This window comes from Chenopodium album, chromosome 21, assembly GCF_948465745.1.
Source record: "Chenopodium album chromosome 21, dcCheAlbu1.1, whole genome shotgun sequence".
NCBI classification, from domain to species: domain Eukaryota; kingdom Viridiplantae; phylum Streptophyta; class Magnoliopsida; order Caryophyllales; family Amaranthaceae; genus Chenopodium; species Chenopodium album.
Genome location: NC_137854.1, coordinates 13,325,722 through 13,353,575, shown reverse-complemented (window position 1 = coordinate 13,353,575; position 27,854 = coordinate 13,325,722). Strand labels below are relative to the sequence as shown.

At 36.6% G+C, this 27,854-nt stretch overlaps 1 protein-coding gene and 2 pseudogenes across 7 annotated transcripts; all 3 read right to left on the bottom strand.

The window, feature by feature from the left end:
• Window positions 1–8,641: 8,641 nt before the first annotated feature.
• On the bottom strand, window positions 8,642–10,802 carry LOC145600447 (fructose-bisphosphate aldolase 3, chloroplastic-like; annotated as a pseudogene).
• A 581-nt stretch (window positions 10,803–11,383) lies between these two features.
• Window positions 11,384–15,631, bottom strand: LOC145600446 (putative E3 ubiquitin-protein ligase RHB1A; annotated as a pseudogene).
• Window positions 11,816–26,587, bottom strand: LOC145602705 (uncharacterized). 7 transcript variants are annotated; one of them, XM_081658874.1, is made up of 16 exons: window positions 25,780–26,587; window positions 25,487–25,609; window positions 22,765–24,908; window positions 22,571–22,680; window positions 22,323–22,487; window positions 21,831–21,917; window positions 21,645–21,744; window positions 21,193–21,306; window positions 18,800–19,590; window positions 18,602–18,676; window positions 14,248–14,289; window positions 14,036–14,148; window positions 13,849–13,936; window positions 13,542–13,719; window positions 12,840–12,908; window positions 11,816–11,954 (listed from the first exon to the last, which is right to left on the bottom strand). In XM_081658874.1, exons 1-3 carry the CDS (start codon window positions 26,323–26,325, stop codon window positions 24,573–24,575), a joined length of 1,005 nt encoding a protein of 334 aa, XP_081515000.1. In that variant the 5' UTR covers window positions 26,326–26,587; the 3' UTR covers window positions 11,816–11,954; window positions 12,840–12,908; window positions 13,542–13,719; window positions 13,849–13,936; window positions 14,036–14,148; window positions 14,248–14,289; window positions 18,602–18,676; window positions 18,800–19,590; window positions 21,193–21,306; window positions 21,645–21,744; window positions 21,831–21,917; window positions 22,323–22,487; window positions 22,571–22,680; window positions 22,765–24,572. The 7 variants fall into 7 exon arrangements, with proteins under 7 accessions (XP_081515000.1, XP_081514998.1, XP_081515004.1 ...); XM_081658872.1 differs by having other exon boundaries at window positions 21,193–21,744; XM_081658878.1 differs by having other exon boundaries at window positions 13,546–13,719; window positions 21,193–21,744.
• Window positions 26,588–27,854: the final 1,267 nt, after the last annotated feature.

Below are 27,854 nucleotides of genomic sequence, written 5' to 3'. Positions count from 1 at the left end.
AGTACCACTGTTGACATACAGCCTCTAAGGATAATGAAAACACAGAATGAAAAGCTTTTCTATCTATCCCCTTAATGCTCATTACAATTTCAAAAGCCCTTAAATGAAAATAAGGATTATCCATAGCCTTGAACTTAGGGATGTCGTTGGGATTGAATTTTTGTGGAAGAAGATCCTTATCCACCGAGACCTCTTGGGAGCTAATCTCTTGAAATATGAAATCGTTGGATAGCTTGCCCAAACTTTCCTGGATTAGGTCCATTTGTTTCTGTTTCTCAAGGTTACTTATTTGCAGCGATAGGTTTTGCAACATCTCAGCCAAGTTGGCTACCTATCCCCTGACTTCATTAAGTTCTTCTTGACTAGCCATTGCCTTTTTAGCCTTCCTTTTCCTACCGATTGGTTTGTCGAAAAGTAAGACTTGAACAAAAGTGTTGTCTTTGATTAACCGCCCTTCAATTCCTTCCTTGACCACGCGCTGTAATTTAAACCATATTTGTTTTAATATTTGACTCTAATTGACTTGACTTTATGTTTAAAAGATTAAAAATAAAAAAAAATGATGGGGTATATATTATATATATATTAAGGGAAATTAAATTGGAGGATTAATATCCGACTTACCCCCCCAAAAAAAATGACGGAAAACACGCATTCAAGACTCTCTAAACATGGTTATAACGTGACAAACATGTTATGTGTGTGCTTTATGTGTATGTGAGTGACATGCGTTGACTACTAGTGTGTGACCATGGGACTTTTAAATGCCTAAACTCAATTAAAGACTTGAACATGGTTTGAAATATGAACAAACTGATTAATCCGATTAGTAGACTATTAATTAGACTCGTCGTGGTGACTCAAGTAAGAAAACTGGACTGTCGCTAAAACAACAGAACTGTCGCCGCTGTTTAGAGCCTGTCGCCAGACGACAAAATTGTCGCCAGGCGACAGACACTAAATTGCAGCGCCACAATCCAAACTCCTGTGCCATTGCTGGAACATTAATCTGGACTGTTTCCAGTAATTTTACTCTAAATGGACATGCCTGAAGTCGTACTAAGTCGAATTGATTAAATTATTAGTCTTTAATTAATTCAAGATTAATTAATTAATTAATTAGACAAATTCCTTTTAGTCATTAGTCAATTTATTAGTCTTGAACACAAGTCAAACAAACGGTTAACACACATATAATATATACAAGCAAAAGGTACAAGTAGTTCACATAGTCACAACATGATGAGTTTGCAACCTAACCATGGCTCTAGTTCTCTAAAGTTCGAGGATATGGGTTAAGTCAAAAAGGTCCATGGTTAAGAATCCACATGCATTGCACACAAGCCTACCGGGAGGGTTGGAGCGAATGGACAAGATTCCGCGAGTTCGTGATGAAATCGAACTCGACGCCATGGTTTGGTGGATTCACAAAACTTACACGTCCCCAAATCTGAACTTTGCACAAGATAGTGGAATATTCCATTGGGAAGGCGAAGCAGGAACCCCCAGAGGGTTATATCCATATGTAGAACACATATGGGTTCAGAAAAGTGAGAAAATGACTCAATCAATAAGCAAAATCAAGCCAACAACACTAGAAATGGTCAAAGCAAGAAGACAGACCCCTGGCTCGGTATTGGAAGAACTTGGCGCCAGACTACAGGGACTGTCGCCGCAAAAAAGCTCTTGTCGCCAAGCGACAGAACTGTCGCCAGGCGACAGAAACTTTTTACGGGCGACAAGTCCTGTTTTCTAGACGCTAGTTCCTACATGCCTTGGCAAGTTTCTGTGTTCTTCGAATTTTCCAGATTTCGTATTATCTTTTCGATTCTAGTCATGAAAGATATTTCCCAAATTTCCTACGTGTGAAATTCCTATGGATTGACTCATGGGGTACTCCCATGAGGAGCTTTTAATGCATATGACAATAATGTTAATCAAATCACGCACATGAAATACTTAGAATTTTTCGAGTCTCATCCGCTCATTCTAAATAATTGCCAAAATTTAATAAATTTCAGGAATATAAATAGAAATCCTCCCCAGCGGAGTCGCCAAAAACTGTAGGGAATATTTCAAGCATTATGATAACCCCAAACTTGAACCCCACTGTGATCATACACTAAAGTACGGTGGCGTTCCAAAGGGAAAGACAAAGAGCAAAAAGAGTCGCCAACAAGTTTTAAGGAACTTGTACCCAAAAGACAATCCAAAAGGACCATCAACTACTCCATAAGGTCTTGAACCAAACAGGGTCCGGGGATGAGGGTATGAATCCAATCTACAAAAGAAAGGACCCGCCCTATAAAATAGGCCTCTACTTTGTTCTGCTCGTATTCATGCGCGCTTTTCGAATAACATACAAACATTATGTTAAACCTACCCTGTTTATCTATGTTGGCTGAAATTAATGCACAGATAAACTATTATTGGCGATCACTTGAGTTAAAATCACATTAGCCTAAAAAAAATTAATAATTATCTTATTAAGCGTGATTTCAAGTACAAATTCCCTTTAAACCTGCATAAAAGGCGTGATCAAGCAATAACAATAATATATATCAAGCAACATAATAATAAGCAATAATAATCATAATAACAATAACGATGATAATAGCATGATAAGGCATAATAAAGCTTGATAATAATAGCAAGATCCTAGGCATGATACTAACAAGATTAATAACAAATCCTAGCATGTCACTAAGCAATAAAGATCAAAGCTTTAAACCTAACATGGTACTAACATGATATTAGAAAAGATTAAAGGCACCCTAAACATGGTTCTAGAAAGCAAAAAACACATCCTAACATGATTCTAGAAAGCATTAAAAGCATCCTAACATGATACTAGGAATTAATAAACAATAATAAGCATGCGATCTACATTGTGAAAGAAATAGGGAGTAAGCTAATCTACTTACTTTGAAGCCTCGTACCTCTTTCTAATAACAAAATACACAAGTTAGTAAACTTCAATGAAAATAATAAAGAACAATTAAAGAATTAAATTGAAATCAAATTAAATAAAGTTTAGACTAGATTTGGACCAAACCCTCAGAAATTATCAAACCTTGCACGTCTAGGGAGAAGGCAACTTCGAACTTGGCTAGATGACTCTAAGTCTAATGTATGCGGAATATTGTATGTAAAAACTAGCTTAGAAAAAGAGAGAAAGAAAGCATGAATTGCTCAAGAGAGAAAAGAATAAGAATTGATAGTGATTGATGATTCTGAAAACAGGAGTTCGGACGCTATTTATAATGAAAATAATCCGGAAAATCACGGAATTTGATAAGGAATAAAACTCCACGCTGTCGCCAGGAATTAACTCTGTCGCAAGGCGACAGGGACTTGTCGTCTGGCGACAGCCTGTATAAGCGCGTTTTTCTTCACACGGAATCCGATCTTTAATCAACTTGATCTACGAAATCCGTACAGAAGATAAAATACATATTTTAAGATAATAAAACAATATTTTATTCCAAATAAAAACCTTTAAAAGATAATTAATTATTAAACCTATCAATATTGGAATTAAAAAGAACTTTCTAGAAACTTCTAGAAAACTATAATTAATCCTAATAATTTTAGGAATAATAATTAATATTGGGCCCTCCTCTAGAACATTGGGCCGTATTAAAATAGAACACCGGGCCCAGTTTAGCATTTTGGCCATAACTTCCTTAATATTCATCGGAATTGGGCTTATAATATATCGTTGGAAAGGTCTTTTCGAGCTCCATCCAACTACACCATTATTGGACCCTTATCATGGACCAAAATAAACTGAAATGGACATTTTCAAATAAATAAAGTCATTTTCAAAAACAGAGAGAGAAGAAATTAATTAAAACTAAACCGCGACACTTGACTTTCGAATCACTTTCACCTAATTCGATAATAACACAACGCACAAGGCATTCATCACTGGGTTTGGTTTTGGGGAGACACAAATGGGTGTCTACACCCATACTAATTGGGCAGCGTAATTTCTAATACCCTAATCTTCTACTTTTGTTCCAATTTGTGGTTAATTATGCTATTGATGAGACCCTTGTTTTTTGTTATGCTATTTCTGCTAGTGTTGGTTGTTTGGGTATGAATTGATGAGTCCCTTGTTATGTTTGGATTTGTTGTTTGGGTATGAATTATTGGTTGTTTGGGTATGAATTGTTGTTTGGATATGAATTGGTCTATTGGTTAACTTGATTAGTTGTGCTGGTGCGTTGGTGGAATGCTGGTAACATCACAAGATAGCAAGACTAAAATATTTGCTAAGAAATTAACATCACAAGATAATATGGCATTCGAATCCCCCTTGTAACATCACTCCTTTTTTTTGGGGGGTGTTTTATTTCAACCATACCACTCGACTACTCCCTTATTCCTATTTCCCAACCAAACCCAAATTACTTGTATTGTGTACCCGTTTTTTTTAAATAGGTTGATGTTAGTTGAATTATCAAAATTGTCCCCCCATTGTCAAATTTCTAGGTCCGCCACTGTCCTCTTGGTCTGCAATTCCCACGCACCAAACTCCATAGTTTTCCTTGTTTAAAATTATACTGATTTTCATTCGACCATTTTTGCCATTGTTATGCAGTGTTTCTTCTTTGGCTTCCTTCATGTCTAATCCGCTGAAGTAAGCTGTTTTTAGAAGGGACTTTGTTTATGGTTTTACACTTCTATTTAGTACTGATGATCTGGTGCCAAATATCTTGCATTATGCCATTATGGACACCCAGATGTTTTCGATAATATAACACGTGATGGTATAAGCAAGGCTTCTCGTGTTATAAATATCAGTGAAGATATATTCTCAGGTAGGTTTTCTAACAAGATTAGATACATTCAAAGATTTCAAACCCTTATCAGGAGTTGTACTTTATGAATCACTAGTTATACTAGTCTATTAGGTTAGGTTTATGTTATTTTTAAGGGTCTCTTACTAATAGCATACTTTTGGTCCATGTGTTTTGTTAAATAACTAGGGTTTGAATTTCAAACATGTAACTTAATTAATTTTTATATACTCTTAAGACCTGTACCTTCAAAATTTCAAACTCATCATTTGTGTGTGTGATTTGTTCATTAATCAAGGTTTAAAATTCAAATTTGTATATTATCATATACCTTGTACTTTTAGGACGTGTACATTACAGATATAAGAAATGAACTCTTGAATTGTACCAAAATTTGTAATTTATAATTTTATTTATTTATTTATTTATTTATTATTATTATTATTATTATTATTATTATTATTATTATTATTTTGACACATTTACAGAACTACCTTATAATTGTTTGGTATACTTTTAAGATATATATTTTAATTTTATAGTTATGTGTGTGTGTGTGGTGGGACCCTTCCCCGGACCCTCACCTCGCAGGGATGCAAATGTGCACCGGGCTGCCCTTTTGTGTGTGTGTGTGTATAATTTGTTTCATAATCAAGGTTCAAAATTTCAAACTTGTACCTTACAACTTTATGATATGTACTTTATAAATTTAATTTTAGTTTATGACATGTAACTTGCAGCTCTATGGTATGTATGCATCTTATGTGGTTTCTATTGGCCTCTTTAGTTATTTTGGCTTAGTACTCACTTTTCATGAATCTCCAACTGTCATTCTAATGTTCCATATCAGATGACCTTTTGCCCTTTCCTCATTGAACTTCTACTGTCAAGTTGTGTAGCAACCTGCTGTTACTGAGTTATCTTTTTCCTTTCTTTTCTCTGCAGTTGACGGTGCTAACAGTGTACATCTTTCTTTATCTGGTAGGTTGACAATTCTACTAGTGTCAATACCACATTTACCTGGCAGATATATCATGCTGTGTGTGACTGGCTGGATTTTATATTATAGTGTTTTTATATTAATTTTAAATAATACTTTTGATGGTTTTGTATTTACTTAGGCAACTTTATTTATATAATTTGTCATTATGACATGAATTGTTTTTTTAAAGCTTGAGATGAGGTTATTGATCTAGAAATTTCTTCACTCTTAAGATGGCATTTATAGAAAAACATTATTGTTAGAATAACCTCAATGCTTTAAAGTTCTCCACCTAGGGTGCAATTGGGATGGTGGGTGCTGCAATGTGTGATACTTTACCCTTGTTATGACAAAGGTTATTTCAATTCACCCCTGATCTATCACATTAATTGTCTGCAACTTATTTTGATTTTTTTTACCATTATCACCATTAAGAAAAGGTAGTTTTCAAATTTTTATGGTATTTCAAGCTCATGAATATTTTTATAGTAGTTAAATGAGCCATATTAAATTATTAATTAAGTCTATTATAAATCAAGTTAAGCTGTTTTTAAGATCAGTTATATTTTGTGTGACGCCAATTCTCATCTATACTTCTGCCTACATATGGCTACGCTGCTACGTTCATCTAGCTCTTCATTGCTGTTGCCACTCACTTTCAATTGCTGGATCTTGTAGGCATTGTCTGGAGTTGGTGAGACCATCCAAGTTCGTGCTCGTGTACTGCAGAATACAGTGGCGGATCTAAAAATTTCAAAATGGAGGTGCAAAAATTTTTAAACTTTACAACGCAAAAAATAAAGAATAATGTATTTTACTTTTGGTTATATATTTCATTTACATACATCCTCCTCCGTTCCTTTTGTATTAGTACGAATCTAAAAAATAAACAAACGACTATATTTTTTCTTACGTATAAATCACAATTTGTGGTTACAAAAAGCAATGTAAATAGTGTTAAGGTTCAAACATTACAATATTTATAAAACATTGCAATATATCGAGTAATTAATTTATAATATGTAAATAGCTGACTAGGTTTAAACCTAGTCATGATGTGTTTTAGTTGGATTTGCCTTCAAGCTAGTCTTGCTATGAATTAAGAGTTACCCTCATGTTTAGACTGGCCTGTTTCATATTCTGCAAATTTGGACATGGCATTTGAATGGATGAAATAGAATAATGGTGTTTTTAATAATGAATTATAATTTTTATAATCCTGTAATTCTGTACTAGTCTGACTCCATCATATATAAATTTTTGAATATGCAAGGGCCTCTTCCTTTTGTAGTCATGTGAAGAGTTTTGTGGTAATTGCAGCTAGATTCAATCATGAAGTACAACAGTGAATGTACCAACTAAGTTCATTTGGTGATGCTACACCAGCTTGATGCCCATCTTCAATTTGAATTTTGTCAAGTACTGCATAACAAGGAGCTGCCATTTTTAGATTAAAAAGCGTTGCATCTCAGCATATCTGTAAAATCTTATGTGCATCTTTGTATATCAACCTTGTTTCCATTTAAACATAGGGGTTTGCTAGTATGAGAAAATGAAAAAGGCAGTAATGAGTTGCCATATCATCTAAATCAATCATTTTCGTCTTTATAATTTCAACTACAGAAAGGCTAAGTGGCCGCTTATTAATGATTCATATATACTCATTTCTAATTTTAGCAATGCCCTAATATATATGGATGCCATCTGCCTGGACCTCCGTAATATAGATGACAATCTCCTAGTGTCATTAACCAACTAAGATTGTTTTGGAGGGCTTTTTTCATATGAATTTGATATTTGAATCTGAATTGTAGTCTGTTTCTTAAGATGTTTTAATGCCTTCACTGCATGACCTGACCGGCTTATGTTTATGTAGAAGCAATTTTCTTTGCATTGTTGGAGATCAACTCCGATCCGGCCCAGCTCAACTGCTACTGTCGTAGTAAATAGTAATACTGTCTTCTAAAATGATGCAGGCGATTGTGAGTTTTATCACAATGCAATTCCAACTTTGTTCTGTCTTCTTCACATTTTCTTTGGGGACAAGGACACACTATTTTGGTCGGACAATTCTCCATGGTGGTGCACGGGTTTGTGTTCTTCAGATGTAGATTATATCTTTACACGTAGTAAGAGTTGCTTCATCTCATGTTTGGTAATTGTTTGGTAAACAGTATCAAGCAACTGGGAGGGGTTTTGTTGTCCGGCATATAAAGTTGAGCGAAAACTACAGGCTTTATTCTCGGAGTCATTTTGTCAAAGGGTATATCCTTTTCTCCTTTTCATGTTGCTCGTATAGTGTCTTGAACAGTCTTTGAGCTGTATGGCTTTCTCATTGCAGGCTTGAAGTTGTGCTTTTGTTGATTGTTTTTCTTGCTTATGGCTATAATGATGGTGGTGCGATAGGCTACATTCTGCTTTCTATCAGCAGTTGGTTTATGGCCCTCTCTTGGCTATTTGCTCCCTACCTGTTCAATCCATCCGGTTTCGAGTGGCAGAAGTAAGTTGGGGGGTTTGTGACTTAAAAGCTATCTAGCTTTTGTGGACATCAACAACTTTGCTTAATTTAATTATACTAATTCATGTTTCCATTTGTTATGTCTAGGACTGTGGAAGACTTCAGTGATTGGACAGATTGGCTTCTTTATAGAGGTGGAATTGGTGTTAAGGGTGAGGAAAGTTGGGAAGCGTGGTGGGAAGAAGAATTGGTGATTTCTCTACATCTCTAAACTTGCCAAACTACTATTTCTTAAGCTGTATCATCTTAACTGTATACTTTGGCACCTAAACCCCTTTCCAATGGTGTCCATGTCAATTTTGCATAATAATTGAGTCCATGATGGTTAATTTCAATTTAAGCAGAATTCAGGGAGCATAGTGGCAGCCTGAAAGCAACTGATCCATTCTTCAGTACAGGTTGAAAAGTTTGTATGTAGGTTGTTTAGTCTTGAAGCTAGTTGAACAAAGACATCTACCATATACCATCAGACCATCACCAATTCACCACCCACCAGGCCACCACTTCCACCTCAAACTGAAGCATGGAGAATGGAACATAAAGCAAAGAAAGCTTAGTATGAACCTGAGAGATAGCATCATAACGAGCGAGTCCCCAAGCAGCTTCCTTAACTGCCAAAGCAAAAGGTCCACATGGAATACGCCTACATTTTTGCATCCAAACAAGCATAAGTCATTTGCAGAACACAGAAAAGTTGCATAATAAGAGAAATATCATATTCTTAATCAGAAAGACGTTTCAGGACATGTAAATGAAGATTTAATATCGCCAACCATTAATCTCATGGAGGCATAGGTCTAGTGGATCTGAGATGGCTTACCATTTTGCAAATCGAGCACCCTGATTATAATACTCAGCAGACCTTGAAGCCAGGCCATCTAACCCTTGGCACCAAGATTCATTGTTTGAGCCTGGCAGAGGAACCAACGTCTGCAATGCAAAGAGTGAGGACATAAAATGAGGTCATTGATCAGTATTTACAAGTAACAATCGAATGTGGAAGACGTTCAAACTGTCATACCTTGTCGACCTTGATGCCAGGAACGACATTCTCATCAAGTAAGCAGTCGACAATTTCTTGCCATCCGTTGTAGGCTGATAGAGTGTTTCCTCAAACAGAATGACACTAGAAATGTGTTCGCCAAGACCAGGAGTTGTCAGTAAGAGCTGCCTATACATCTGACGATTGTTCTCAGTGTTATCTAAGTCAATTGATGCCAGTCTCTTCCCACAAGTTGCATTCGATTCATCAATGGCAAGAATGCCACGTGCAGGAGAAGCAATAGATTTCTGCGAAGCTAAAATTCAGTATTAAAACATTAAACATGTAGAAGTATACTTGATCATGGAACATGATTAACTATCACATTGTCGATACAATAAAAACATATGCAACATATATAGGGGATGTATACATCTAGGTGCAGCTCTCAAGATCAAATATCACCATCAAATTGATGATACAAGTAAAAAAAAAAGATATACTTGGTATGTCAGTACTCGAGATCACAAGCACCACCACATATAACCAAACCTAACATAAAGTAACCTTTTAAAGGGGGAGGATCATGCTGTCTAATTCAATAAATGTATAATTCGTTTATTCGTTATCCCCACACCCCGGAAATCACAATCACGAGCATATTGGCTTGTGGTACATTGTATAGTAGTACATTTTTGAACTGCCTTACGGAATCAAATTTCGGAATCCAAAATTCCAATACCCATTCCGGGCACCAAAACTTATGGTCTGGTGTTCCAAGTGACATTCAACAACCAAACATAGGGACAATAATCTAGACTAGTACTAAAATTCCAGAGTAAGTTTAACAGAACACTGTTATTCAATTGAACCTAAGCTAATTTTGACTAGTATTATATACTCCCTCTACTCCTTGTTGTTCCCGTTTAGATTTGGTCACAAGATTTCAAACAGGAACAACTTTTGGGAACAAAGGGAGTACTTGCGATTGCTACAAGCCATTGCAATACAAATTCACAGTTTCTAATTCAGGCAGTTTTAGTTGGCTAACCAATTAGATATCAGCTACACTAACAGAAAACAATCAAAACAAGATAAACTGCAATTCTTAATGTTTATTTCTTTTTACAATATGATCAAAAGCTTTCATTAAATGAATCCAATTTTCAGGACCAAATTTCCTATATTCTGTCACATCCACCATTCATATCTTATATCTTCTATTAAAGATATAGAACAACTTAGACAAATGATCAGTCCAAAATACAGCAAAAGTGAAAAACCAAACCATCAAGCTTAAGAAAACAAGCAACAAATGAGATAAAAGCATAGACAACATACAGCAGTGCTAACAAGCTCATCTGTATAAGAGCTTGAACTAGCATGGATAGGCCAGAAAACTCGACGAGTCGCAACGAAAGTTGGTGATCCACCATTGCCATTGAAGGACGACTGGTGTCCCATCCATGGTGATGATGCTCCATTGAGCTTTAGCAAAGATGATGAAGATACCATGCTGAATTGATCTCTTACTATACTAACCAACCAACCTCTCTTAGCTTAGTTAAGTCTAGGGAATAAGAAAAAGGCAGAAGAATTTTTGAGAAACTAGTTGCACGCCACGCGCGATGCGCACCGCGTTTCAACGTCGTTATGCTTAAATGTAATATGATTTTTTAGTAATCGCTCCGTTAGGATGATTATGAGAGAATTAAAGATGGATCCTGAATACATAAGCATATAATATGGAGATAGTGATTGTGTAAGGCTAATTATAATTGTGTCATAATATGAATTTGCAAGCAGGATAATAAGATATAGCATGTAGGTAGCATAACAAGTAGCATAAAGATGCTAATATGTCTTTGACACTAAAATCTTTCTAGTTACTCATTTCACTATGATATTTTTCAAAAGACATTGAATCCTTATCATTAATCTTTGATTGAATAATCGAATGAACCTATAATTCATCCGGAATTTTGATCACAGCATAATTATAGCTTATACAAATAACATCAGAATAGACTCATTCCTAAATTATGATCACAACATAATAATAGCTTATACAAATATTATTATGACTTGTGCTAGATTCAGACCTCATCACAGACTAGAAAGGCATCACTTCTTTCCATCCACTCTAGAAGGCATGACAATTGAAAATCATGCTCACAATTTGTCAACATTCGAGGGTTGATACAACGCATTACTTTATAATAGAAAATCTAGTACCTTCAAGACAGATAAGACATGTCTCCTTTCCTAAGGGACTAACTCATAAGCCTTAGTAGGTTTTGAAATTTCCACATCAGACTTTGACGGTGAGGCTAGCAATATATCAGCAAGAGTTTTTCCTTCAGATTTCCAAACATGATCAATAGGAGTCAATATATCAGAGTTATCGGCAACAACATTTTCAGCAACGCCTGTAGGTTTCAGCTGTTTGGTTGTATCAATTTTATTAGATGCTTGGTTTCCAAGAGTACAGAATGGAGTTTGTGGGAGCCCAAAAAGCACATTGAACGGAATGGGTGCAGGAGGAGATCAGAAAGTATCAAGGCTTGATGTGTCAAGATTTAATCCAACCAGCAGCCTTGTTGACAAACCAGAGGCTGTTCCGTGATATGCTCTCAAGTTTTCCTACTCTTCCAAGGATGGGGGACTCTGCATCAAACAGAATGAACAATGAGCCATCCAAAGTTGTAGTTAAGTGCTCAAACAACCAAAATTGTAACAAAATGATTTTTGAGCTAATTTACATGAATAGTGTTCTATTTAGAAGAAATCCCTGAACCAAAAGCATGATTGCCAGAAAAAATCATGCATATATGTTAATCAATTAAATTTTATAATGCAAGACAAAATTTCCAAAAGCTAGAGATTATAGGTTAAGAAAACGACTACTTCACACCGAGCTATTCCAAACTTGGAAATTTGGAGTATATTGCAGAAGTTGTTCGTGAGATAAAAATATTTAATCAGCTTGATGTACTTTTCTCGGAAGGCTAATGTGTGAAATTTTAGCTGAACGGCTAATTCTGAGCCTAATGAGTGAATGTGAAACTGTCTCAGATTATAGATTTATCACTTGACGATGCTTCTGATGTCAAACAAGCCAAAGGAAGTGATATATATAAGTTCATCATCAACATCAGAAGCATCATATTAAACTACTGTTTCCTTTGGCTTGTTTGACAGACTACAAGCAGTCCAGCAACCTAATTTACCATAATACAGCTTAGAATTCAGAATCAAATGCATTTTCAACACAGATACATTTAATAGTCACAAATGTCACAGCCATATGTAAAGGATATGCCATATACATTTATACAGCTAAATACACCATCTATTCAAATAGATACTACATATAGAAGAATTAAAATATAGAGTATATACCTAAAAATCAGAAGAATTTCAAAAATCTAATCACTAAATATTCATTCATCTCAAATATTCATTCATTCCACAAGGAATTGTTTCCAGAGTTGAAACCTTTAGACCATCATACGAAAAGGGTAATCTTAATGGTAACCTATGTAAACTCACCAAGATGGTCAATATTGCAATCATGAACACGAGAAAGCTCCTCCTCCGTGAGATTATGATAATATGAATCTGTCAAATCAATATTATGAAAAAGATTAACCCATCTGATGAAGTAATGGTATAAGTTCGACGCAAAGCATTATAAAGATAGGCATAGGTCATATATATATCAAATTCATAGATTGGGGGCCGATAATAGCAAGCGTATCCGTCTCCGTGAACTGCAATGCTTCAGGAAATGATTCATGTTTGTTTTACGATAAACCAAACTGCAAATTGCATCAACCTGTTTACTAAAAGTCTTGTATATACTAAATGTCTAATATATAGTCTCCTATATTTTACTTCCTACAAAGCCATCAATTAAGCTTAATTTAATCAATCTCATCTTGACTCAAGATTTATCAGAATATAAACCAAAAATTATAAATCGATATTTCATGCGTGAAGATACTAATGTGGCTGAGCATGTTAAAAGTTGTTCATACATAATTTTTCCAACCGACTCATCCGCATTCGGTATTATATTCCTAGTAACAATCACATTATAATGCGATATGCCGTTGCTAACTCCAAAAGTCCAAAATGTGAAAGCACAACATTACACACATCTTCTTTAACTGCTATTATAAAGCTTGCTATTCATTAAATTTATAAGGTGTACTTGCTAGTGAAAGCATGTAAAAATACATTTTCGCGTACCTACTTGAATATACCATCTTCAGTTTCGCCCCAAAATGGACGTCTTCCACAGAGCAACATTTAGCCATTTAGGTGATGACACTAATACTCCAGACATCAGACTCTAGGCCTGACTTTCTTTTCAGTACTTCTGGGGCAACATAGTAGGCACTGCCAACAAAATCTTTGAATATTTTCTCTATAGGAAGCAAAATGTTTGTGCCACATTGTCAAAAGTTTGCGATAAATCAAATATAAGTCAGGTTGGACAAGAGAAATGTCTACCCACAAGCAACAAGTGCATATTGACATTCCCCTTTCTACTCACCAGGTTTTATGAAATCTGATAATCCATAGTCTGTGGCCTTTCAACTTTTCAAGATGAAATCTCTTCAGGCGCTTTGAAAAAAAAAGTTCTACAAACAAGCAGCACATTGGAATAAAACATAAACTTCCATCATAATTCATCTACTGCAATTGAAATGTAAGGTCCATATTTTCAAAAGAAAATCTACCTCAGGCTTCATATCACGGTGCTACCAGACCATGTAAGTGGCAATGAGCAGCAACTTTCAGCAACTGACGGACCACCACAGTTGCATCTTTCTCTGAATATCGGTTATCCTTTCTGATTTTAGTAACATAAGAAATTAGCATTAGCACACATACATATTGTCACATCACCAGGTACAATCATGAATCGCTGGCAGAGTAGATTATTGCTTACTTGGCTAGTATGCAATTCAGCAACACTTCACCTTCACACAACCTGATGACAAATGATTATCAACGTCATATTCAAATAACATGGTGATAAAGGAATTAGGGGTAAACAATTACTCAAATTTTACTTTTATTGAAGATGAACTACCATCAATTTGTGATCCCCAAATTTTTATATATAATAATGAATTATAGTTTTAGTGAAGATGAACTACCAAGAGATGTCATTAAAGACAATTCAATTACCAATTTGCTGATAGCATTAACACGAAATAATTACGATACACTCGTAACCTAGCATCTCCTCAAAATAATTATGATACACTTGTAACACAGCATTTCACACTTGATACACTTGTAACAAAGTAATTCAACAAACAAAGATAAATGTGTCCTAGTGGTTAGATATGGGCCTTGAGATGAACAAAGTTGCTAGGAATTAGCTCTCAAATCAGTAAGCAAGCAAGCTAATTAGATAGAAAAGGATAGCTAAGAGGGATAAGTTGTATTATCAAACTGATTGTTCAACAATACAATGCCTTCTTTCGAGAGGAAGGTGCTCTCCAACAAGTCAACAACAAACTTCTTAACTATATTCAACATGATGATTATTCCTCCTAATGAGGTCTATTTATAGAAAATACCCCTAACAAACCTCTAGCTTATTCCCCAAGTTACTACTAATAGACTATGACTAATGTGCCCTTCCCCTAAATATTGATTCCTTGCATTACCCGCCGCTCAAACTTTCACCTTGTCCTCAAGGTGGTTTATAATCGAAACTGGATTCCCGACCTCGGCAACAGTGACTGAGAGTGGGCTGCAATTCTCTCACAAAGCTGGCTTTTATGGGTTAAAGAGTTGGGCCGTATAAGAAGTGAAGGGATGAGTTGAAAGGCTAGAGAATGGTAATTGACTAATTGGGTAATAAGTGTTGGAGAAGGAAAGTTGGGCCTTAAGTCAGTAAGCCCATCTTTTGTACTTGGGTTAGTGTGCTGGCCTTTCATCACGTTTGTAGCAGGTGACCAAAGCTGATTTAAATCCTTTGTATTTGCTATAAGTGGTATTACCAAAATACCCTTACTAGCATATTCCATTTTTGTCTTCCTCTCCAAGGTAGCACATGAATCATCAAGGCATCTCCCATTAACTTATCTTTCTGGGTACTTCTAGAAACCACCGTGAAACCACCTCCATTGCAACTTCCCACCATCAGTTTCACCGCCGGTAAAAAAGCCCAGTCCACCTCCGAACATTATCCCACCACCGGTAAAACCACCATCCCGTCCTCCAATCATCGAGGGAGACGAATTGATCGTTCCACCGTCTTCTCTTGCGAACCAAGATCCCGGACCACCAGAGCCGCTTGCTCCACACCCGCCCCTCATGAAGACACCTTCCCTGTTCAGGCAACCACCCGCTCCACTCCCTCACTGTGAAAACCACCCGTTCGCCCAAAATATCCACCACCCAGCTCGCCGACAATTTCCCTTGGACCTCCACCTGTAAACCCATCCCCGAAATCGCCAAGCCTTCCCCCATATTATAGTTCCCTTGCAAAAACCCTCAACTCCGCAACCCATTTCACCGTCAATTTTTTCAGGGCCACCCAAAAAATACCACCACCACTGCTACCAAACACGAATTCACTCAGAGAATGTCCAGATCTACTTGTCTTGGCATCCTTAAACCGAACTTCCGATCTCTCCGGTCCTCCAACTGTCATCACCACAACCGCACCACTGCAACAACCACCAAATAGGCCGTCGGCAGCAGAGCAAAAGTATTGTTCACAGTTGCTCATCTCCAAATCGGCTGTCTCCTCCATCATGATTTCTACATCACCGCTTGGAAGGTCAGTGGTGGTTGACTGCTTCTCATCAATGAGTTCACTTTCTTCCTCCTCGAGCCCTTCTCGAATCAGACTTAGTTCCACTCTAATTCGAGAAAATGCTTCTTCAAATATCTCCACCAGATATCTTTGAAGGGTATCAACAATTCTCTTCGTGGATTCCTCCATCCTTTCGGAGAATTGCTCAAGTGATTGCGACCAAATCGGAGCTCCGGCGACTTCCATTCTCTCTCTTTTTTTTTTTTTTTTTTTTTTTTTTTAATGGCTGAAAACAAAATTTCAGAGGCTGAATCTACCATGACAGAACTGCCTGTCCTGATACCATTTGCTAGGAATTAGCTCTCAAATCAGTAAGCAAGCAAGCTAATTAGATAGAAAAGGATAGCTAAGAGGGATAAGTTGTATTATCAAACTGATTGTTAAACAATACAATGCCTTCTTTCGAGAGGAAGGTGCTCTCCAACAAGTCAACAACAGACTTCTTAACTATATTCAACATGATGATTATTCCTCCTAATGAGGTCTATTTATAGAAAATACCCCTAACAAACCTCTAGCTTATTCCCCAAGTTACTACTAATAGACTATGACTAATGTGCCCTTCCCCTAAATATTGATTCCTTGCATTATTTCAACAAATTAGGATAATGAAAATACTTCTTAGAGATAATATTAGATCAGTATGTCATTCTTTACGGGCATTGCTTTCCACGGATAACAAAAGTGACATAAACTTTTATAGAAATCCCAATTTAGCATATCATGGTAATGGAGTCCCAGATATCATGGTATAAACTTTACCCCTAATCCCAATGTAGATTTTAGAAATAGTGAGACTGCTTTAACATCTCTGAACGTAACTAAGTTAACAATATCCATCAAACCATGCATGCATATACATTATATGATCTATAATTAAAGGAACAGATTCACTGCACTCAAAACATGGTTTATGATGTTTGTGTTGTTTCCATTATCATTATGATAAATATAGAATAATGTTTATGATATATATGGGTTATAATTATCAAGTTTTGATACCAGGCAATTGCTTTCCATCCTTAAGGGTTATAATTTTTATGATGGGTTTCCATAATATCCATTTTGACAATGCCATGATGCGATAAAGTTGTATATGGATACCACCAAACGAAGAAAAGAAGAAAAATATATACGAGTAAGACAAATAACCTCATAGATCATGTTATTTGGATCTATATTGTCATATGCCATTTAGCCTGCTTTGAAGAATTTATAGTCAAGTGAAAACATCCAAGCTTCGTAATTTCAAAAGGTATTATTAATTATATGTAGTTAGATTATCTACAATGATGCTTAGAACAGTAGCTCGAAGTTATTTCAATAAATCCTTAAGGAGAAAGGCTCAAGAGCTTTTTAAGGAAATCAAAGGAGACAAAATGCTTTTTAAACTTCTATATAACTTCTTGACAAGTATATTTGATGCAATACGTTTCTGCTCACAGCATTACATACCAGTCTTTCTAGCTAATTATTCTCGTTTGTCCAACTCAAAAACGTTTCTTCTGTTTGTGTTCCCTTATTGCAGATAAGGCAGTTTTAAAAGCAACTACCAAAGGAATATGCAAATAAAGCAACTATCTACATTGTCAGATTTCTCAATCACAATGGAAATTGCATATCAGCACTTATAAGCTATAACTATTGCTAGCTCATGCTCTTCACCACATCTCTTAATTTCTTTTTCCGGGTATGTTAGTCATTTGAGGTTGAGAATAAGAAGCCTGATTTGTTGAGAGTTATACAAGAAACTGAACGGGGGCTCAAAACACCGCCAGGCCAACAATCTTTGATTGAAGAGGCCTTAGTATGTATATACTTTTACTTGGACTTAGTCAAACATTGATGTCTTTCAATATTGTATTTTGCATGGTTAAAATTGAAGTAATTGATTAGTTTGTCAAGCATATTTCATAGAATTAAATAAGATGAATAGTGTGGTGAGTAAATGGTTATATGATGTCAGTTTATATTCAGGTGAGTGCAGAGGATATGATGCTGGTGAGCCAATTGATTTAGAAAAACTAGATGGTACATGGCGTCTTCAGTATAACTCTGCTTCTGATAATAGAATGTTTTATGCCACCAATCCTTGAATTATCTTATCTTTAGCAAAATAACAATTTTACCTAACTCCCTCCCTCTCCATATCTTCATAACTTTCAGAAAGCAACTCAGTAAAACCCCAAACATCCACCCAGAACAATCTACGCCCAAACTCAAACATCCAAAACCCTAAACAACAATGAAGAAGAAGACCCAAGCCCAGCGCACCTCAAACATCCAAATAGCAACCAAAGCAACAAAAAAAAGAAAAACAATTGTAAATGAAAGATGACCTGTAAAAACAACAAAACAATGACCCTGAAGAAAAATACTATCAAGATGCAAAAAAAAAAAAAAAAAAAAAAAGAGAGAAATGAGCAAAAACCAGGAAAATCACAAGAAAAGGGCATAAAGACAAAACCTTTTTAGACCCATCTTGGTTAGGGTTTAGGGTTCACGCATGAGGCTCCAACCACCGCATAAACAGTTCCGACCACTGCCACCACCGTTACCGGAAAAAAAAATGGAAAACATTAACAAAATGCAAATAAGCCACAAGAAAAAGAATAATCGCAATTGAACCCACAACAACAGAAAAAAGAGAAGCAGGAAACATTACCAAGCATCAAAAGCTAGCACTCGCCGCATCGAAGAACCGTGATTTGCTCTTGACAGAAAATTGAGAAGTAAATTCAGTGGGGGATATTGGTAGCCGGAAAAGGAGTGAGAAATGAAGGGAGGAGAGATAGGTAGCAGTAGAAGATGAGAGAGAAACGGAGAGAGGGGAGGTAGGAGCATGCAAAGAGGAGAGAGAAACAAAGGAAAAGAAGGGGAAAGGCAACGGTGTAATAAGGTAGAAGCAGCAAGGGCAAAAAAGGAACAACACTGTAGACATCAACAATTTAAACCCCCTATTGGCTTTTTTTTTTTTTTTTGACAGGGAAAGATGATTTCATTCACACAATAGCCATCTCGGCATCCACATCATCATTTGAACATAACTGAAGCAGAAACTACACCCACAACACCTAAACTTGTTTCTATTCACGCTCATCTCCATTAAGGTGGTTCCAATCTTAAAACCATGTGAATTCTTCGATGTCATTGCATCTTTCAATAATTCCTTCACCAACGGTGCTGTAGATATTATGGAGTAAGCAACTGCACTACAGATTAGATCTTCTTGAGTCAAACTCATCTTCCCCAACACAACAACCAGGAATACCAAACCCACCAAATGAACCAAAACTGAGATCAGGCGGAAACCCACAGTCGAAGCCCTTGGGTCCTTAGTCGGAAACTGCTCTATAAAGCCAGCCCCGTAGGTCCACTCATGGACGACCCGTCTTAAAACATTTGCCGCAGGAAGCGCTCGAACAACAGAGGAAGCAATGGTGGGTGGCTCCATAACTGACCCAAAATGAAAATTATTTATGAACAACTCGGAGATCATCAACTGGGTCTTATTCACCAAACAAAGATTAAACATTGAAAGAAGCATAAAATTAAAAGGACGAACATCCCCAAAAACACGAGTTGTAAAACTCGGTCAGAAGCTAGCGAAATCCAAACAAGCACCAGATCAGACTTAAGGATAACGGCACAAACCTAACCCGTTGCAAAAACCGGCAGCCTTAAAACCAATCAACCAAGTCTAGACCTTGACTCGCGCGAAACGGATCAGATCGCGCTTCTTCCGGCCGACAATAAACCGACGTTGATGAGGCCTAGGTGACTCACTGGCGCACAAGGAAGGGCTATAACCCGACCTCGGCCGGCGAGCCCCCCCGATAAAACCAGCAGCAGCGAGAGAAAAGGACAGGGAAGGTGGGCGGGAGAAGTAAAGGGCGACAATTGATGAAAAGGCAGAACCAAGAAATGGATTAGGAAGTGGAGAGAAGAGGAAGAGAGAAAAGAGCCCACCCTACGGGCAAGAAGCTTCGAATCAGAAGCACAAAACCCTTCCAAGAGAGAAACCCTAGAAGGAACTTCTCTCTCTAGAATAGAGAGGCAGCACATTGAGAAACGCCCCCTATTGGCTTTTATAGTAGTAAAGATAAAGGTAAAGATGTCTTCACTTTTCAAATTTTTCGAGGGACAATTTCCTTATACTTAAATATCTCTATATAATGAGGTGAATTCAATTGTTATAGTATTTTTCTTTGTATAAATAATTGTTGCTAGTCAAAGTGAAATTGATTAATAATACTCTTTCAATTATTTAAACAAGTGAACATTTGTGTTTTTCCATTATGTAGTTTCTTATTTGATTCTTTTTTTTTTTTTTTTTTAACGAGGAAGAAACATTATCATTAATAATAAGCCATACGGCATCTCTACAATAATAACACAAATCTACAAACAATAGAATTAGAGAAAATACACAACTCTTACGGTCAAAACAATTACTAATAAGCCTTCTAAAGCACAACTCATACCCCACTGCTTCAGTCTTGACGTAGGCAGTAATTTTCGATGTCTTTGCATCGATGCAGGTATTCAATTGATGTCTTTACATCTTTCAAAAATTCCTTCGCAAAATGAGCACAAATTCTTCTGAGCGAAAAGTTGATGAAAAACCCCAATTCCAAATGAATCCAGAGCATTTCCCAATTATTAAAACCCTAAAAAGAAAAGAAAAACTCTTCCATAGATGGAACAACAAGACCTTGAATATAGGAGGAACCCTAATAATAGGGACCAACCCAATCAAATTATTGGGACCAAAACACATTAAAAACACACACACACCAAAAAAAAAAAAAAAAAAAAAAAAAAAAAAAAAAAAAAAAAAAAGAAGAAAAGCGGCGGAAATAGACTATTTCTGCCTTAAAAAGGCTATGAAATTGGAACCCTAGGAGAGAATAAAGAACAGAGAAAGGAGGGAGAGAGAGGGGGCGGCTAAGTTGTTTGATTCATTTTCAATGAGATACATTATTCATCATATTCTAATTTTTAATGTGATGCAACTAAATACATAAATAACACAAAAAATATCTTCCAAGAAGTTACCTTTCTTGACTGAAAAGAGTAAAGAGGGTACTTCGGAGCTGAGACAGAGACTTCCCACTGCACCTTCCACTACTTCATCGGCATTTTCTTCTTACCTTTTACTTTCTTCCTGAACTGTAAGAAATGTCAGTAGTAACAAAGAACTGAGTTAGATAAAATCTGAAAGAAGACAGAAGTAAGTCCAAAAGCATCAACAATAGAACATGAATAAAACAAATGTTAGTCTAAAACAATCCATCACAGGATTCTCTACTCTAGTCTGCCTTGTAAAAACATATCCCTAGTTGCATGAAGCAAGATCCATTCAAATGCCATAGATTTCTCTATGGGTACCAAGCCTGCAAAGAACCCCCAGCTACACAGACTTTGATGGATCAATCGACTTGTCCTAAACACATATTAATTGAAATTTATGAAAAGGTATAAAAAAGGATAGAAGACATGAAAAGTACAACACAGATGACCAAATTAAGTATTCTCTGCATTTTGTTGTTCCAGTTCTCCATACTAAAAAGGCGCACTTCTTTGAGCTGGATAGAAGAATTCTCCAACCTGACGGACATATAAAAACACATAAGTTTCGATATTTGACCTAACCAATATAATTAACATATGAATAGTGATACAAATTAATTTACCTTGTTCCAAAAATAAAGGTGTGTCCAACGACTCTTCATTTTGCTAGAAGCCGCGCTACTTTGAGCTGAATGTAAGAAATCTCCAGCCTGAAGGATAAAAGAAACACACAACTTGACTTAACCAATAAAAATAACACAAGAATAATGATACAGACTATGTATCCTGATCCTGCAAATTAAATAATTAACATTTTCCAGAAGTTTGCTGCAAAGGATAATAAGATGATGATGATAATACTAGTTTCATTTATCAGATAATCAAGTCTCTTATACTAAAGTCTAACCCCTTGAACTACTTCCTTTTAGATCTACAGACTACAGGATTAATAGACGTTATGTTGTTTAGCTTCAATTTGATCATCACAGTAACACACATGATCCTGCCACTTTAACCACTACACTCATATTTTGGTACTTAATCTATTTTATAAGAAAAAATAAATATAAAAAACCTTATATAAGAACGAGCTAATAGAATCATGATTAACTTACCTCCTGTAGTTTATACTTAGAAAGCTCCTTATAAGTGCACTATAACTTATCATTGCTTAAATTCATCTCAGAAATCACAATGAACAGCTTCTAGCTCGTGCAAGTTTCAACTAAGAACAAAATCAAACCCGCTAGTAGCTCAATTAGCAAAGCTTGTAATATTCCCTTCAAACACAAATGCTACAAGTATTCAAGAGAAGAGTAGAGCCATAAAAATGAATAAGAAGAAAGAAGGTTTCCCAAAATACCTCCAGATAATCTACTTTGATTTCAATATTCCAAGAGAAAGACTTGGTGGAGTCGAAACTTGTTTCTTGAAATATCGCAATCTAAGAGCCATCTCCGCACATCTTTTAATCTGTAGAAAAGAATCACCAAATCCAATCAATCAACATGCAGAAACACTACAATGAAAGTAACACACTTAGATATATTTATTCACCTGGAGCAGTTGGTTCACCAGTTGCCTTTCTGACCAAAGTCCAATAAAAAGACAGAAAGTATTCCCTTCAGCGAACCCGCTTGTAGCTCAATCAGCAAAGCTTGTTATATTCCCTAATACCTCCAGATAATCCACTTCAATTTCATTCCGAATGAAAGACTCAATTTAGTGTTTTGCCCATCTGTTGCAAGCAGCAGGCTGCTGATAAAGAATAAGCTACTGGGAGCATACTATCTGATCTGAAGGGGAACTTATACTTAGCAGCGATGATCTGAATCAGGTGTAAAGTCTGTGGACAGTGAAGAAGAGAGTGTTTCATCCAAGTGAGTTTCACAGCAACTGGACAATGGAACCACCTACTGATTCATTCCTTGAAACACATTGGATCGTCCAGGACTGATAGAGGGCGGCAGAAGACATATAAGAACTCATTCTAGCCAGCACCGGCCAAGAAATTAAATCATGTGCATACTATACACCAGCACACCTGTGTGGAATTGTTCTGTGTCGCTCTACTTACTAGTTACTAATGCCTCCATTTTGGCCTTCTTGAAATGAGAAAAGCAGTAAAATACATTAAGACATCAATCTAATCTCCAATTTCCACATACATTAAATTGTTGAGTACAAAGTGATCAGTAACAACAAATGGGGGAAGAGAAGTACAAATAACTTACATGATGATGTCAATCAAGTCTACATCAAATTGTAAACATTAGGTCCAAGCGACCTGAACAACAATTTTTTAATTTTTTTTTTGGGGGGGGGGGGGAAGGGGGTGAATAATATTTAACTTAAACAGCAACGTCAAATTTGTTGAGTCTCCATATCCACATGCATGTATCCATCGAACTACACAACACTTGCACTTCATTTCTTTAAAGTGATCGCCGTTCCACGTACAACTAGAGATTCTTCAGTGATAGCAAGCTGTTTACGTGAAGATGTGGGAAGTCAAAATATCTTCGCCACCTAGGTGGAGGTGACCAAACACTTCCCGTCTTCCAATTATAACAAACCAATGCAAAGGACATGCTATGCTTGGTTTCCACAACGCCAAGAAACCAAAACTCCCCAGTTTTCAAGCTCATATAAAGAGGTATAGCGACTCCAAACTTTGAGGGATTGAAATGTCTCTGAAGCGCCAAATACATACCAGCTGCATCGAAATTCATACATCTACCCCAAGGGCCAGTTTTCGGTCCTATCATTTCCCAGACTTTCCAAAACTTACTAGGGTTTTGCCAAAATATTATACCTGCACCACCGATGTCCATTGGTATACAGTAAGTCTTCTCCTCGCTGATGATAACGCTATCTTTTGGCCCTTCGAATTGATACATGGTTTCAGCATCTATATCCAAGGCAAAACCAAGAGAGTGACATATATCAAACCAATAGACATACCCCGCTGCAATAGAAAACGGATGACTCAGTAGTGTCTGCTTTGCCTTGTTACTCATAGTAATGCCTTGACAGTCAATGTCAATAGCCCTCCAAGTTTCATCAACAGCTACTGTCCATACCATAACCTTAACTTCAAATCTGGCTAGATGATCATCATTTTTTTCACGTTGACGATATGGTGAGCGTGGATATTTGGGGACGAAACAAGGACAAAAGACTTTGTATCGACCAGAAGAAGGTGCAAATGCTAGAACAGCAGAAGGTTTACGATAAATGCATACCTTTGGCAGGGTGAGGGACAGGGGAGGGAGACTGATGTTGGCTTTAGTTACAAGATTCACTACAGACAATTCTTTTGGAATGAAGGCTTTTTGAAGCAAGAGTAGTCCGTTACAAGAAGCCTAAATGAAGGCCTCAAATGGAAGCTTAAGTATACTGACAACACGATCATATGGGTGAACATAATAGGCCTGTTTTAGCTTAGCATCATCCAGGTCATCGTCTTGAATAAGGAAACCAGTAGTAGCAGGAGATGACATGGACTGAAGAAGGTGGGCTCTAATAAAGAGCGGGTCAGAGATTATAGCATTCCACTCCTTGCAAACGAACCTCACAATCTCCTGAAGAAGTGAAGCACGAAGAAATAAAAAGATGTGAAACATAATTTCTCTGGGAATAGACCAAGACCAACTCGGCCTCTTGCTGCAAGGAGCAAGTGTTGGATATTTTCCTGAAACCTGAAAATTTTGATAAATTCACCCATTCAATCATCGATTCATTCTATGATATAATGTTAGTTTAATTACATTACATGGTTGGATATGGTGGTTGTATATTGCCGTTGCCACATACTCATATGCAAGCCTAGTTTCAAATTGTGTTATAATTTTACTTTTTAATAATATTAGGATTAATACTCATATGCGGCCTAAATTCACCAGGATATATGAACAATTTAGGCCCCTCCTGCCCTGCCTCAGGGACGGGCCTGTAGATGCTTTTGCTAATATTAATTCAATTGTTCTAGAACCACCCAGTTGAAGCTAAATATTAATCATGTGATTCAGTAGCTTATTGTTATAATACAAAAAGTCAAGATATTCCCATACAATTGAAATCAACCTTGATATTACTTTTATTCTTAAATACAAAAAGAACTCAAATTGAGCAGATAATGTTTATAAAAGAAAGCACTTTCCATTTTGCTAAAGTATTCATTGTGCATCCAAAACAAACCCAAAATTGATCAACATGAATAACAATAAACATGCCAAAAAATACAGATATTCCAAAACACCATTAACATGATACATACCTCCAAAGCCCCAGACCCGGTGGCGCGTTCATTCCCACCGTTAACAAGACGGCCAACAAACACCTGACCAAACCCACCTTTCTTCCTTTCTACTTTATAAATAGGAAAAGCACCCACTTGAACCTACAAAAACAACAGCAAAACCAAAAACATCACACCATCATTCATATAAAATCGACTCGATTCACAAATTCAATTCAAATCAACATATATCAATCAAAAAACCACAAAATCATTATTCAAAATCAACTCATTTAACAAAATCAAATGAAATTCGTTTTAAAAAAGATTACCCTTTCAGGAAAAGGGGATTTATTTCCATCATCATCATGTCCAGTTCCCTTATTATTAGCACTTAAACCACCACTATCATCTCCCAACATTTCTTCTCTGACTTCTGATTCTCTCTCGTTTGACTCACTTTCCTTCTCCGATATCACAACCACTGGTACAACCTTATCAACAACCTTCTTCTTCTTTCCACTATTATTCTTAGTATTATTGATTACCCTTTTGTTGTTGTTTGTTGTTTGTTCCTTAAATTTGCCCTTTTTCACAGCTAACCTAGTTCTCGGAGGATCCTTAACAACTTTTTCTCTCTCCTCTTCAACAACACCAACTACTGCTACTGCTTCTGCTTCTCTCGCAACAGCTGCGCGAGTTCGAATGTAGTTACCAACCAAATGAGTCGATTTCTTCTGATTATTATCAACGATATTCTTCTGCTTCTTATTCGTCGTCGTTTTGACTGAATTTCCACGTTGAAGCTCTGGCATTTTCGTCTTCCCATACAATCGAAATTTTTGTGATTCTGTGTTTTCGCTAGTGTTACCCATCATTCGATCTATTACCTCAAATTTGAATATGATTCCGATTGCTTTTTTTTTAGTTCGATTCGAAATTTCGATTGAAAAACGAAAATGTAGGGTTTTGAAGAGTGATTTGGGGGAAAAGAAGTTTCGAATTGGAATTGGAATCGGAATTTGGGAGATTTAATGAAACGGTGAGTTTTTGCTAATTAGGGTTTGTACTTTGTAAGTTCGAGTGTGTACGATGATGATGAGAGAGAACGGAGATGAAGTCTGATTTTTCTTTTTTCTTTTATTATTATATACTACCTCCGGTTCATTTTACTTGCAACAATTTTCATTTTGGGTGGTTCAAATTATTTGCAACAATTTTTTTGTTTTCCCTTATTTGGTAACATTTGGGTTGTAAAATGACATATATGCCCTTACTTTTTTCCTAATCTATCTTATTAACACTCCTAATTTCATTTGCTTAGGGTTTGTTTGGCATCATTTTTAGTTTTCAGTTTCCTTTTTTTTTTTTAAACTAAAAACCAAAAACAAGAAACAAGAAAAAGGTGTTTCCACTTTTCTGTTGTCAGTTTTCAAAATTACCATGATTTTAATAAGTCTAAATATTTTTTGATTCATTATGTGACATATATAATATACTTTTAAAATACAAAAAAACCAAAAAACAGAAAACCACAGCGATGCCAAACGAACCCTTAGTTTTATGTTTTAATTAATTAACCTAACTATTCCCACCAAATTTACCCATTCTCCTTTAAATTCCTTCATCACTCAACTACCTTCATTGAATCTGCATTCAATTCAGATTAAAAATGGTTGAGTCAATTAAATTCTGGAATTTTTTTACAGAAATCCCACCTCCCCAAACCCTACCTTTTTAAATTTGTCACTCTCTTACTCTCTCTCCTCTTCGCCACCTCTTTCTCCTCAAAAATTCTGGGTTTTTTCCTCTTTCTCTCTCTTCGTTTTCTAGGTTTTCAACTACGATTCACCTTAATTCACCCTTAAAATGTCTTCTTCTCAACCAAAAATTATAGATCTGGTAAGCCATGAGTCCCTTTCTTCTGGATCCACACGATCCCCACCTAAACCTGGTGCTACCACGTGTATACCTCGTCGTGGTTCTGGTGTGATGAAGCCACTCCGTCGTGCTTCTGTAATTGCTCGTAGAAAGATTGTAGGGGCGAAGCTTGCTGAATACATCTCAAGCGACGAGGATGAGAAGCCGACAAAGTGTTCTGGGTCTAAAACGCCTGTTCCGCCATCTCTCAGCCTAGATCGGGAGGTTGTTTCCACCAAAGAGGGTGGATCTGCTGCTGTGGTGGCTGTTCCAGCTGCTTCACCACCACTAGACGCCAATTTTGAAACTTGGTCTTCTTTGTTCCAGGAGCTGACTGCTGGGGAAGTCCTTCAGCCACCGGTTCCCATCCCATGATGGGTGGGAGTACGTCTGGCCCTAGCGCTGGTACTAAGCGCCTGAGATCCGGCTTACCAAGGGGACAGGATCCAGATGACGTACTGGTGGCTTACCTCCAAATCTACTACCC